This window comes from Dermacentor andersoni, chromosome 11 (assembly GCF_023375885.2).
Source record: "Dermacentor andersoni chromosome 11, qqDerAnde1_hic_scaffold, whole genome shotgun sequence".
NCBI classification, from domain to species: domain Eukaryota; kingdom Metazoa; phylum Arthropoda; class Arachnida; order Ixodida; family Ixodidae; genus Dermacentor; species Dermacentor andersoni.
In genome coordinates this window covers 68,092,544-68,104,877 of record NC_092824.1, presented here as the reverse complement: position 1 = coordinate 68,104,877, position 12,334 = coordinate 68,092,544, and the positions used below count along the sequence as shown (strand labels likewise).

The window sequence follows — 12,334 nt, the reverse complement described above, 5'->3', positions numbered from 1 at the left end:
AAGGTACCAAACATGTAGCTACGGAGCCGCATTTTTTAAGGCGTGTTTATTTTTCTGCTCTCTTCGCATTCTCTTAATTTTTGTCGCCCGGCCGTCCCATCATGCCGCCAATTTCGGCAGATACTTGTGCGAACCCGTGAACAAGGGCGAACTGCGTGAAAAAGGACAATACAACACACTGACACCGCGAGACATGTGTTTCGCTTCCTACAAGCATCATATTGCAAACGGCAAATAGTGAAGACCTGTTGCAGTCTTGTGCTGAATATGCACATACCCATAAGAACCAACGGAACTTATAGATTCAAATTAGTGCTAGTTAGGGAAGTGTGTGCGCGTTACTAGAATTGTTGATCGTTCTTTTTATTTAAAAATGTAAAGATAGCTACCTGTGGCAGATATCACAACGTTACCTCTTCAGCTACATTAATCAAATATTGCTTGCACAAGCAACGGAACTAAGTAACCTTCTGGTGAACAGAAGTTTGCAAATACTTTGCAAAGAAATACGCTCCTTACGTTTAAGTTTTGAGCATAAGTTGTTTTTTTCCGAATAGGAGCCAGTCTTTAAGGCACGTCTTCTTAAACAGAAACTATAGCGTAACATATGAGATTAGCATAATCGAAAATGAGGCCGACTGCGCTGTTGTAAGCATTACTTCTTCAAGAACACACTTTCTAAGACACAGAAACGCAATTATATCTGTAATACATCAAAGCGTTTCTTCCCACAGTTTGGGAACAGCAATTTCAAAGTCTGCGCCAGCCTTAGAAAAAATTTTGATGTCGACAGGCTTTACGCACTCATAGCCTCCATGAAATCAATATTTTTACGACATCCTGTCAATCATGTTGAACGAAAGAAACAGTGAGAATGCCAGCCACAAAGGATACGTCAAAAGCTTTAACCTGAGATGTCCTGAAATTTGCTAACCTACCTTGTTTTTGGTAGGAGTTTTCACCATAAGTCATTCAACGCTAGCTAGAATTGGAAATTTCCTATATGTAATAAAATAATTACCTGAAAGCAAAAGATTAAATTTTGTTAATTGCTCACATGTAAGGTTTCATTTCTAATTACTGAAATGATATTGCGCGGCAAAAAAAAAAATCACACGGACGTGAGAGAAGACGACACACCATTGCGCTTGGTGTGTGGTCTTCTCTCACGTCCGTGTCAGTTCTTTTTTCGCGCAATATCATTTAAGTAATGGATTACTGAATTACCCGGAATGCTGCTCTCATTAAATTTCATTTCTAACATTTCTGCCAAGATTCAAAAACGCATTGCACGTAATAAATTTCAAAATATGTAATACTCGGTTTCGAGTTGACAAATGAAAATGTGTATTGATGGACAATTTTTCAACAGACTTACTATACTGATATTTAAGTGAAATGTAAACTTGATGAAGCAGCTTATTCGTTGAGCAGCATGCGCGCTTGCATATAAGTCGATGCTCTTTCCTGTGCCTTATGTAAAATTTTGTTGCGCTATTTAAAAAGAAAGAAGTATACATAATAAACTTCTCTCTTGTTAGTCTGGAACAAGAGGCACCGAGCATTCCAGGCCCGGCAAAGTGAGTTCTGCCCCAGTTATTCTTCCTTTTAAACATGACTAACATATATGGTTAAGCTTAATTATACCGTGCGTTTCACGTAATTCCAGTCAACGATTAAAAAAATAGCGGTAAACCATACACGGGGGAAATCAGCGAGAAATTGTTTGTCGTCATGTGGCGTTCCTTACAATATTTTGTACATCCAACTTAATCAGTTGTTTTAACCGAGATTAATTATGGAAAAATGTTCAGCAGCACCTTTAGGGCCAGGTGGGTTTCGTTTGGCTGTGCGGGGTATTCAGAAACAAGCGATCCAGTTTTTGTGGCGGTGTAGCTCCTATGAGGCACTTTTTGCCACCATGCACCGTCATATTACGACGCTTTCAACCGTGTTCAGTGCGAACAAATCATGTGGTGGGCTGGTTATCACTCGTTAGAGACAACGGCGGGTCCTTTCCGCTTGTCGCCGTGGAAGCAGCGGCCACACTGTATGTGCGAAGCTATGAACGGAAGGTGCTCAATTAACCACAGCTTTTGCGTACCCTAGATTCACTCAAAAACACGGTTAAGAGTGCAGCGACACGATGGTGCCTGTATCTAGTACTTCGCGGGCTTTCGTTAACTGCCGAAAAGTGCAAAATGCAGGAGGTACGTTGCCACCAAATCAAATGAAATCAAATCAGTTTATGATTATTATTACATCGTATGTTAATTACAGCGTTTAAGATATACAGACGAGGGTCCCAAAGTACGAGGCTGCAACGGGACCTTCGTTGAAGATTACACTTAAATAATACGAGGATTAGCAGCAGTGCGAACAGGCCCCTCCTCAGTCTTTGACTATGGGACCTCCTAGAGTTACTTTTTCTGTAAACATTTCAAACGCATCAATAAACTGAAACTGAAACTGAAAAAAAAATAGAATAAGTATATCAAGTAAGAAATAACGGTAAACATAACGGAACAGAAAACATAAAAATGCATGAAAGCAAGAAATGATAAAATTGAGAAATAAATGCTGTATGTAGAGACAGAAACCCAGTACAACTCAACAAGCAAGAGCATAAAAAATTTCACAAATAGTCTTTTAACGAATTCTTGAAAAAAAAAACTGGTTGTTCCTGAACTTCCTCTTGAACGTGATAAAACCAACAGGCCCTAATTGCGAATATGAAACGTGTCATAATTAAATTTGGGGAACTAACCAATGACCTTAAGTTTCCGGACGCACTTGGTAGCTAGTATATGCAACAAAGGAAATATAAAGCAATATTTTCCTTTACTGTATGGCAAGAGTAGCCTGTGTCGTGTGCAGACCTCTTCAATAACTACCATAAAAATGTGGTGTGGTAATGACATTTACTTATTTGCATACGAAGCGCACATGATCAAGCATGTAAGCGCGACTGAACGAGGACGTTGAAAGAAACAGGTACACAGAAGAGCGCTGTCTTTGTGTACCTATTTATTTCTACATGTTCGTTCGGTCGCGCTTACACACTCTATAAAGGATTCAAACCGACTAGCCAACCAACCTGTTTTAACCAAATAGCGGATACACAATTCAAGATTCTGCTTCACATTTTCTGCCCTTGATACTGATGATTTAACACGCTCTCATTACTCGAACTTTATAGGTCACAAAGAGCACTGCTTCAGTGCCATCAGGAAGCATGGTAAGTGCTCTGATGGAGTATTGCAAGTTTGGTATAATATTTCTTTTCCACATCCTTGCATTGCAAATCTTCGCCTCTTGCTAAAGAGATTAATCATCGCCATCATCATAATCAGCTTATTTAATGCACACTGCAGGAGAAAGGCCTCTCCCTGCGATTTCCAGTTCCCCCTATCTTGTGCCAACCAATTTCAAAAAGCACCCGCAAATTTCCTAATTTCATCGCCACACCTAGTCTTCTGCCTTCCTTGACTGTGCTTCCCTTCTCTTGATACCCATTTTGTAACCCTAATAGTCCAATGGTTATCTAACGTGCGCATTACATGATCTGCCCACCTTCATTTCTTTCTGTTAATGTCAATTACAATATCGGCTATAAACGTTTGCTCTCTGATCCAAGCCGCTCTCTTTGTGTCTCTTAACGTTATGCCTAGCATTCTTCGTTCCATCGCTCTTTCTGCGGTTTTTAACTTGTTCTCAAGCTTCTTTGTCAGTGTTCAAGTCTCTGCCACATATGTTACCTCCGGTAAAATGCACTGATTCCATACCTTCGTTTTCGATGATAATGGTAAGCTTCCAGTCAGGAGCTGACAATGTCTGTCGTATGCAATCAAACCTATTTTTATTCTTCTATGAGTTTCCTTCTCATGATCAGGGTTCCCTGTGATTAATTGTCCTAGGTAAACGTACTCCTTCACAGACTCTAGAGGCTGACTGGCGATCGGGAACTCTTGTTCTCTTGTCCTGCTATTCATTATTATCTTTGTCTTCTGCATATTAATCTTCAACCCCACTCTTGCGTTCTCTCTGTTAAGGTCCTCACTCATTTGTTGTAACTCGTCTACAATATTGCTGAATAGAAAAATGTCATCGGCAAACCGAAGGTTGCTGAGATATTCGCCGTCGATCCTTACTCCTAAGCCTTCCCTAAAGAGATAAGCAGCCTCGTATTAGAAAAATGAGAGTAATTTTCAATATTGTTCGATATGTTTGTTTTAGGCACGTATTTCCACAGCTGACACATGTTGGCTGATTGCATTTTTGTCATAGGTCTTGTGTCGATATACCGAATGGAATAAAACGGTCGTGACGTTTAGCCCAACTGTAAATCTTTAAATAATATAAGCCGTAAGATTTTTAATGAAAAAACGTGAACTTCTTGCGTATAGCGAGTGTTTCATTTCTTAATGCTTTTCTTCATGCTGAAGTTATATCACGTGCATCGACGCCGAGCTGGGCTCGCAGAACGTGCAGTGCTTTTGGAATGCCGAAAATGTCCTCTAACATAATAAACGCGCCCGCGGACATCAGTTGACCTTGGAGGTTACGAGCTGAAGTTGACCGACGCAGCAAGAAAAAGGCTGCGGTGAGGCTGCAATTACGTCACATACGTTGCAGAAAGTGCGGTTGGAGTCGCTTGTCGTTTTAAGACTCGCCATTCACCTTGCCGGGGTAAATAGGCAAAATAGAAAAAAATATAGTTGCAGAGGACACTGGTTTCTGTCGCTAAAATAACTTCCGTTGGCGTGATGGAAAGCGCAGATGTAGACATAGCCCAGCATGAGAAGGGCAGATGCAGTAACTGCATCTGCTTTTTTCCGCATCTGCTTATTTCGCTTTGGGAGCATATAGGAATCAATAAATGTTTCATGACACAATTATAACTATAGTCGACAAGATCAAACGTGGCTGCATTTCTAAGGGGCTAACTATCCTTGGAAACGTTTGTAAGGCCAAGCAGAACGTAGTCACTCACCAGCGTTTGGCCCGAATATATTACAACGAGATATAGATAACGTAAAATAGATTAAGAATATCAAAGATGTAGTCACCGTTTGCGGCTAGCGTGATGCAAGCGGACGACAAAAAGCGGTCTGTTGTTGAAGTGCAGCAATGCTACATTGTAGCTGAAAATGTGTTTGCTGTGTGCAAGTGCCCACAAGACCGAAGAGCATGAATCTGCTTCTTGAAACCGGGTTCTCTTGCAAGCATGTGAGCATTACAATATTTCTAATGCCGGAATCAAAGGAAACATTTTTTTCTGTTAGCGCACATTTCAGCGAACCGTTGTTTAAAAATAAACAAGACTGGAGCCAAGGAAACGTTACAATAAATCTTACAAACATCAGCTTTCTAATTTCTCTGTCATTAGTTTTTGCTCTGCCAATTACAAATCTTCGGCAGCTTTCTCAGTATGAACTAAAGCACGAAAAACAAAATTCGAAGAGAGCTGTGTCCTATATAGGGCATGATATGAGCTTGCTTACAGAAAACCTTGGAGGGCGACATTCTCAAAGAAAAAAAAAAAAAATGTCACACAGTTGATGAGGTTGTAATGGAATGATCGAAACGCTGGTTTTCCAGAGAAACAGTGCGTCCTAATATGTTTAGTACTTAAACTGTCAAATTAACATTTTACGACCACCAACAACACGGGAAAAGCTTCAAATAAGATGCACACAAAAGACTATGGCGAAAGCAGCGTCGTGTTGAAAAAAAAAAAAGCTATTGATTGCTAAACTTGTTAGGTGGCAGCTTCTTCACATCCGCGAGCTTCGACTGATTTTAACTGATTAGCTCAAATTAAAACGAGGCTGTGGTCTACTGTCTCATATTTGGGTAGGGGGTAATACACATGAAGAAACTGTCACGAAACAATTGCATTGTAAACCCTTGAAAGGTATGAAATTGTGTGATCGCCATTTTCCTCGGGAGAAGTACAACTGCATTCAAAGTAAGGATCCGCTTCCTAACAGAGATTCGTTTCTCTGAGGGATATTACAATAAGAGTGAATAATGCACCTCTAAGGCCAAGCTGAAATTTTCTGCTCATTCAGTGTTATTAGGATATTGAATGACACGCTGCACATGCTTGCTAAGTATAGAAGAGTTACCAGTTGTCTACAAAAGTGTACAACACCGGGCAGGTACACTGACATGTTCAGTAAAACATGAGAATATGGCACATCAGCTCTCAGGAAATCAGCAAGGCGGAGAAAAGTTTATGAAAGCGAAAAAAAAAAACATAATCATCGGCTCGTCTGAAACGCAAAGGTACAATGAGAACCCGCAAATGTTTGTCAGAAAGCAAGCTTTTGAGTTGATGAAAATCATGCCCTGGTCCAACACTTGAACGCGGGATCAACACATTTCCGGGCCGTTCATTCTATCATGTGCGCTAACCAGGAAGCTAGCGAATCCCAGCGTGAGAATAATTTAATCGACACCTTCTTGCACAGGGAGACAATGTGGCAAATGAGTTATGCTGCAGCCCGAATGTGGAGGAAAGACCACGAAAAAGACAAAGTTTCATTCACCTCACGGTTGCACGAAGTTACAAAGAAAACTCGTTTGCACTGCGAAAATCAGAAACACGAGATGAAAGACAGAGCGAAGAAATATATAGACATATGAAAAGGTTTTCTGCAGAATAAAATCCAGTTAAGGTGTAATATGGCTCAACCTTTGTGGTAGCCTATAACACGACACCCGGTACCAGGGCATCTGCTACGATTTCACAGCAGCCCTGAACGAAGCAAATCTACAAAGCACAGAGATATCGGCTGTCTTTCTACGCTTGTACCTTGTACACTTGCTGTCCTTTCCTCAAAGCACCTCCCTCTACCATTCGACCTCATTATAGCTTCACAGCGCCTCTTGAGAATTTTTCGTGCCTCTTGCGTAGACTTACCTCCTTTAATTAGGGTAAGAGGTACATCTTGCGCAGTTTGTTCATAAACTGTATTGCATAGGAAATCGTAAGCTCGTGTGCTTTACGTACAAAGCAGCTTACAAAGCATGCCACCGACACAGTAATAAATTGTTTGACTCTTCGTAATAACAGCCAAACCTCTTACATGGTAATAAGAAGTGTGATTGAGTTGTTATTTAACTTTCAGCAGTTCATGCATGACGCCTCAGTGTTGAGAGCAATTTTGAGTATATTAGGCCCTTCACCTTCTTTTTTAATTTATGCCTATTGGACACGGATCCCGATAGACAATAAGCTATGTGAGGGTACGCATTCAAGTTGTGCAAGAATTGTTGAGTGCTAAAATTCCGCACCAACCAATATACAGTTTTTTTCGAAATGAGGCGTGATCGTTAAGCTGCCTTCGCGATATGCTGACAAAGGCAGCGAAGTATGGCGGGAAAATTTTTCCATATATGTTCATGCAAAAAGCCAAAAATGACTCGACGCAAGCGCGAAAAGCTTTAAAATTGTAGAGGAAACGTGACAGAGTACTGCTACAAGAGCAATCTTTTTAGAAAATCTTGGCCTGTTTCTTGCTCACATTGGCATTGAATAAAAAAAGAAAGTAAAGGATACCGCGCAAATTTTGCGCTGTAACACCCACAATAGTGGGCCAATAATCTATCGAAATGGCGTCACTTGGCTTTTGTTGGGACACTATTGACAAACTGTAATTCGCTAAAGGTGCTACGTGACCTCACTGATAGCTAGTTGCGTACTAGCAGAAAAATTGTGTGTATTTGATTCAACTGCATATCAGCAGGCGCTCATATAATGGAACTCTTGTATGGTTTACTTGTTCTGTGAATATGGGAAAGTATAGCTTGAATGCGTTGGTGTAAAAAAACAATGAGTTACATTATTCACTTCTTTTTTAACAGCCTAGCACGGAATCCAGTGAGGGCACGAAACCAGGCGGGGTGAGTTTCAAGTAATGTACTTTCACTTGTAAAAACTCTTAACCTTTACACTTGTTTAGCGTCATCGAATATAACAGTGAAGTAAATATAACACATTGATTACGGCACCATACCGATAGCTTATGGTCTGTCGCGTAAACATTAGGTCTGATATAAAGAAGGTTTTCGAAAGAGATCAAGCTCTATCGCCTTTTTTATCCGCTTGTTCTGATCACTTTTTCTGAACCATCAATGACAGCCTGCTGTAATTCATTCTGAAGAATAAAACAACGCAGACAACCCACTCATTTTACCGGAAAGGCCACAAAGGTTCCTTTTCATGTATGACATATTTTATAAAAATTATTTATTTTTGTTTATTAGACATATTGCCTGTATTTTTAATCAGATAGCAATTTCGTTTAGCTTTCATTCAGCTAGTTGCTACATGCATATATAACCTTTCATTTTTAGATTACAAAGGGCACTCCAGAATCGCCATCAGGAAGCACGGTGAGTGGTCGACACGGTGTCTCCAAAGGTCCTATTCATTAGGATAAAAACAGGAACAGTGCAACACAGGAAGAGCAAGTTAAAAACACAGGACAGAGCGCTGTCCGGTGCTCTGTGAATATATCAACAGGCATATTCTAAGATGGAACAACCAGCTCCATTGAACACACTGCTAACCGTCCTATTCCTCATTCTTTCTTCGCAGTCGTGATATTTAGACTCTTCTTCTTGTGACAACTCAGGCATCTGCTTCGAGGCACGAGTTGTACACAACGTTTACTTGGAATTACACACGTTGACATTTATCGAAACCCGACAAACCTTACGGTTGAATCGCGAAACAGCGTCAATGGTATAAAAGACAATATCACCACTGTTCGCCTTCTTCCGTCACTTGTTATTCGGGCTGAGCGTTGCCATGTGCAACATGCCCCAACCAGGTGTTGTTATTATTACTTCTACCGAACTCTATGTTGGTGCGCATGTCACCGGCGCGTCATATTAAATCTGTGCAAGCTTAAGGGTTTAAAGCAAAGTCTGCTGCGCATTTGGGACAAGTATTTCACCCTAAGCAAGGTCAGCTGATTCGAAGCGATTTGCTCTGATGTCGCGAATGACAGGCACACCTCCCGGATTTGTGCCAACGTCGAAACGCTCATGAGGTACAAAACAGGTAGCTAAGGGTGACACATTTAGTAAGCCTTCTTTTTTACTTTTCGGATTCTGTTCGTTTTTGTCACCGGGTCGTCTCACCAAGTTACCAATTACGGCAGATATTTGTGCGAACCAGTGAAAAAGAATATTACATTACATTGACTCAAGGAGGCATGTTTTTCTTTTACTACAGGTATGATACTGCGAACGGCGAGTAAGACTTGTTGCAGTCTTGTGCTGAATATGCACATACCGAAAAGAACCCACTCAACGTCTAGATTCAAATTAGCGCTCGCTAGGGAAGTGCTCTATGGGAGAGCGTTACTACAAATCTTGATCGTTTCTTTATATTTAAGAATTTACATATAGCCACCTGCGGAAGATATCACTACGTTACCACAGTCAGCTAGATTAATCAAATATTGCTTGCACAAGAAGCGGAACTAAGTAACCTTCTCGTTAGCAAAAGTTTGCAAATGTTTTGCAAGGCAAAACATTCGTTGCCTTTAACTTTGGATCACATGTTGATTTTTCCGAATAGGAGCCACATTTTAAAGTATGTCTGCTAAAACAGAAACTATAGCGCCACTTGGGAGATAAGTACAATAAAAAATGCGGCCAACTGCGCTGATGTAAGCATTAATCGTTCTACAAAACATTTTCTGAGGCACAGAAACGGAATTTTATGTGTGAGGTCAAAGCCTTTCTTCCCACAGTTTGGGAACAGCAGTTTCAAAGTTTGCGCCACCCTCAGATATAGTTGTGATGTCGACACGCTTTACACATTCATGGGCTGCATGAAATTAAAAGTCTTACGACAACTTGTGAAGCATGTTGAACGAAAGGAAGAGTGAAAACTCAATCGAAAAAGAATATGTCAAAAACTTTAAGCCGGAATGTCAAGTTTCCTTACCTATGTTGTTTTTGGTAGGGGTTTTCACTATCTTTCATACAACGCTAGCTCGAACTTGAAATTTGCAACATGTAATTAGGTATTACATAAAATAAAAAAGAACTGTTAATTGCTCAAATATTCGCTTCGATTTCAAGCGGGGATAGTGTTCTTTTCGATCCGGCCAAGATTCAGAAGTGCATAGCACACACGGAAATTCAAAGCCTTTAATACTCTGGTTTGAGTTTACACATGAAAATGTATCTTTCTGGACAATTGTTCAAGAGAGACATACCGCACTGCACTCATATTGAAGTAAAATATCAACTTAATGACGCAACCTATACATTGGGCATTAAGTCTACTTTCACATAGGTAGATGCTATCTCTTGGGTCGTACGTAAAAGCTTTATTGCAATAATATAAAAATATGCTTAATAAACTTCTCTCTTGTTAGCTTGGAACAAGCGGGACGGAGCATTCACGACCTGGCAAAGTGAGTTCTACAACAGCTATTCTTCCCTTAAGGATTAGTAGCATATATGCTTAAGTATAATTGCAGCGTGCGCTTCACGTTATTCCAGTCAGTTATTTATTAACAAGAAAGCGGTAAACCGCAGCTGGGTGAAACCGGCGAGATATTGTCTGCCGTTATGTGCCTTTCCTCACAGTATGTTTACATTCAGCCTAACAAGATACTTAATCAATAATGAATGTGGGAAAATTTTTATTGCTAACTCTAGGGCAAGTACGTCTCGTTTGGTTGTACAGAGGGTTCCGAGACAACCAATCCAGTTTTTATGGCAATGCCGATCCTGTGTAGTGCTCTTTTTTCCACAATGCTATATAGTATTACAGCGCTTTCAACCGTGTTCCGTGCGAACGATGCATGTGGTGGGCTGCTGGCGTGGCTATCGCTTATTAGAGACTGTGCCGGGTCCTTTGTGCGCGCAGCCGTGGAAGAAGCGGTCGCACAGCAAGGCCGATGCTGGGAGCGTCAACCGATGAACTCGCCATGATTCGCGCGCGGGCTATCTACAGTTGTAACATGATGGAGAGCGTTGCGATAGCTCGTGAGGGAAGCGACGTGTCTTTATTTGAAGCTTCGTGGGATTTCTTGAGTCACCGAAAAATGTAACGCGCAGAAGGTGCGCTGCCATTAAAAAAACTGGATCCGTTGATTGTGAACCTCCTCTGCGACGTAACAAAACCCGATTGGCGCGAATGTCAATGTAAGATTGGTTTTTTTACATATCCACCCTAATTAACCGATTAGGCGGGCTATAAAAACACCATGAGCCGTGCCACGCGATGGCAAACAGTGGGTGGTTGATTTTATGCAGCTGCGTTTTACGCATGTTTCAAACCCTTTGCCTAAGTTTCGGAAAGCACCTGATAGATGTCTAGTAAACCAATATTTTCCTCTAGTGCAGGACAACAGTACATTGTGCCGTGTGTATACTTCCTCAATGACTGTCATAAAAATGCGCATTACATACTGAGGCTGCCAAATATAAGTTTTTCAAACAGGATATTTCGCAATTTCTAAAAAAAGATCCAGAAAAATTTTGGAAGGTCATTTCTCCCGCACCTACAACAGAGTTACCTGTTTTTGACACTGAGTCTGGTGCTGCAATTGATCTCATGGATGTTGCTGATCGGTTTAATTTATTCTTTTGTAGTATATTTAATGACAAAATGCCCCTAGATACGTCAACACAATTTTCTGATAGTTCTCCGTTTACGGAATGTATTACTGTGACAAGTGACGCTATTGTGAAAGCTATTGAGCGTTTGCCATCGTTTTCTATTCCTGGTCCTGGCGGTATTTGCACTAAGCTACTAAAAATGACATACCACAATTCTCTTATATTTACGCTATTGTTTCAACAGTCTCTCGGCACCACCGAAATTACAAACGACTGGAAATTGGCACACGTCACACCAATATATAAAACCAGCGACAAAAACAAGCTAACAAACTATAGGCCTCTATCCCTTACGTCTGTTGTATGCAAACTACTTGAACACGTCTTCACAAATCATGCAGTGCATGACTAGCAACCACATTCTATTTGCAAAACAACATGGTTTTCAGCGAGGTCGGTCATGTGAATCCCAGCTTCTTGAACTACAGATATTCACCTCAACCTTCAGAACTTTGACAAACTGACAACATATTTGTAGATCTTGCTAAAGCCTTTGACCATGTATCTCATATTCGCCTGATATATCAAATGAAGCTGATTAAAGTGGACGAAAAAGTAATGAACTGGGTTAAAGAATATTTAAGTAACAGACGACAAGCCGTCCTAATAAAAAATGTCCGTTAGTCATTTGAACCTGTTCTGTCCGGTGTGCCGGTGTGGGGCCCAGTCTGTTTTT

The 12,334-nt window shown here is 40.7% G+C and overlaps 1 protein-coding gene across 24 annotated transcripts in view; it reads left to right on the top strand.

Annotated features, from left to right (window-relative positions):
* Nucleotides 1–12,334, top strand: part of LOC126517704 (uncharacterized) — a 317,963-nt gene that overhangs the window by 46,988 nt on the left and 258,641 nt on the right. For 19 of the 24 annotated variants that reach the window (XM_072285412.1, XM_072285416.1, XM_072285415.1 and 16 more), the window contains 5 exons: nucleotides 1,542–1,580; nucleotides 3,200–3,238; nucleotides 7,873–7,911; nucleotides 8,365–8,403; nucleotides 10,407–10,445. In XM_072285412.1, coding sequence (XP_072141513.1) covers nucleotides 1,542–1,580; nucleotides 3,200–3,238; nucleotides 7,873–7,911; nucleotides 8,365–8,403; nucleotides 10,407–10,445 — 195 coding nt within the window. The remainder of the gene's footprint in view (nucleotides 1–1,541; nucleotides 1,581–3,199; nucleotides 3,239–7,872; nucleotides 7,912–8,364; nucleotides 8,404–10,406; nucleotides 10,446–12,334) is intronic. The other 5 variants (XM_072285420.1, XM_072285407.1, XM_072285409.1 and 2 more) reach the window with 4 other exon arrangements.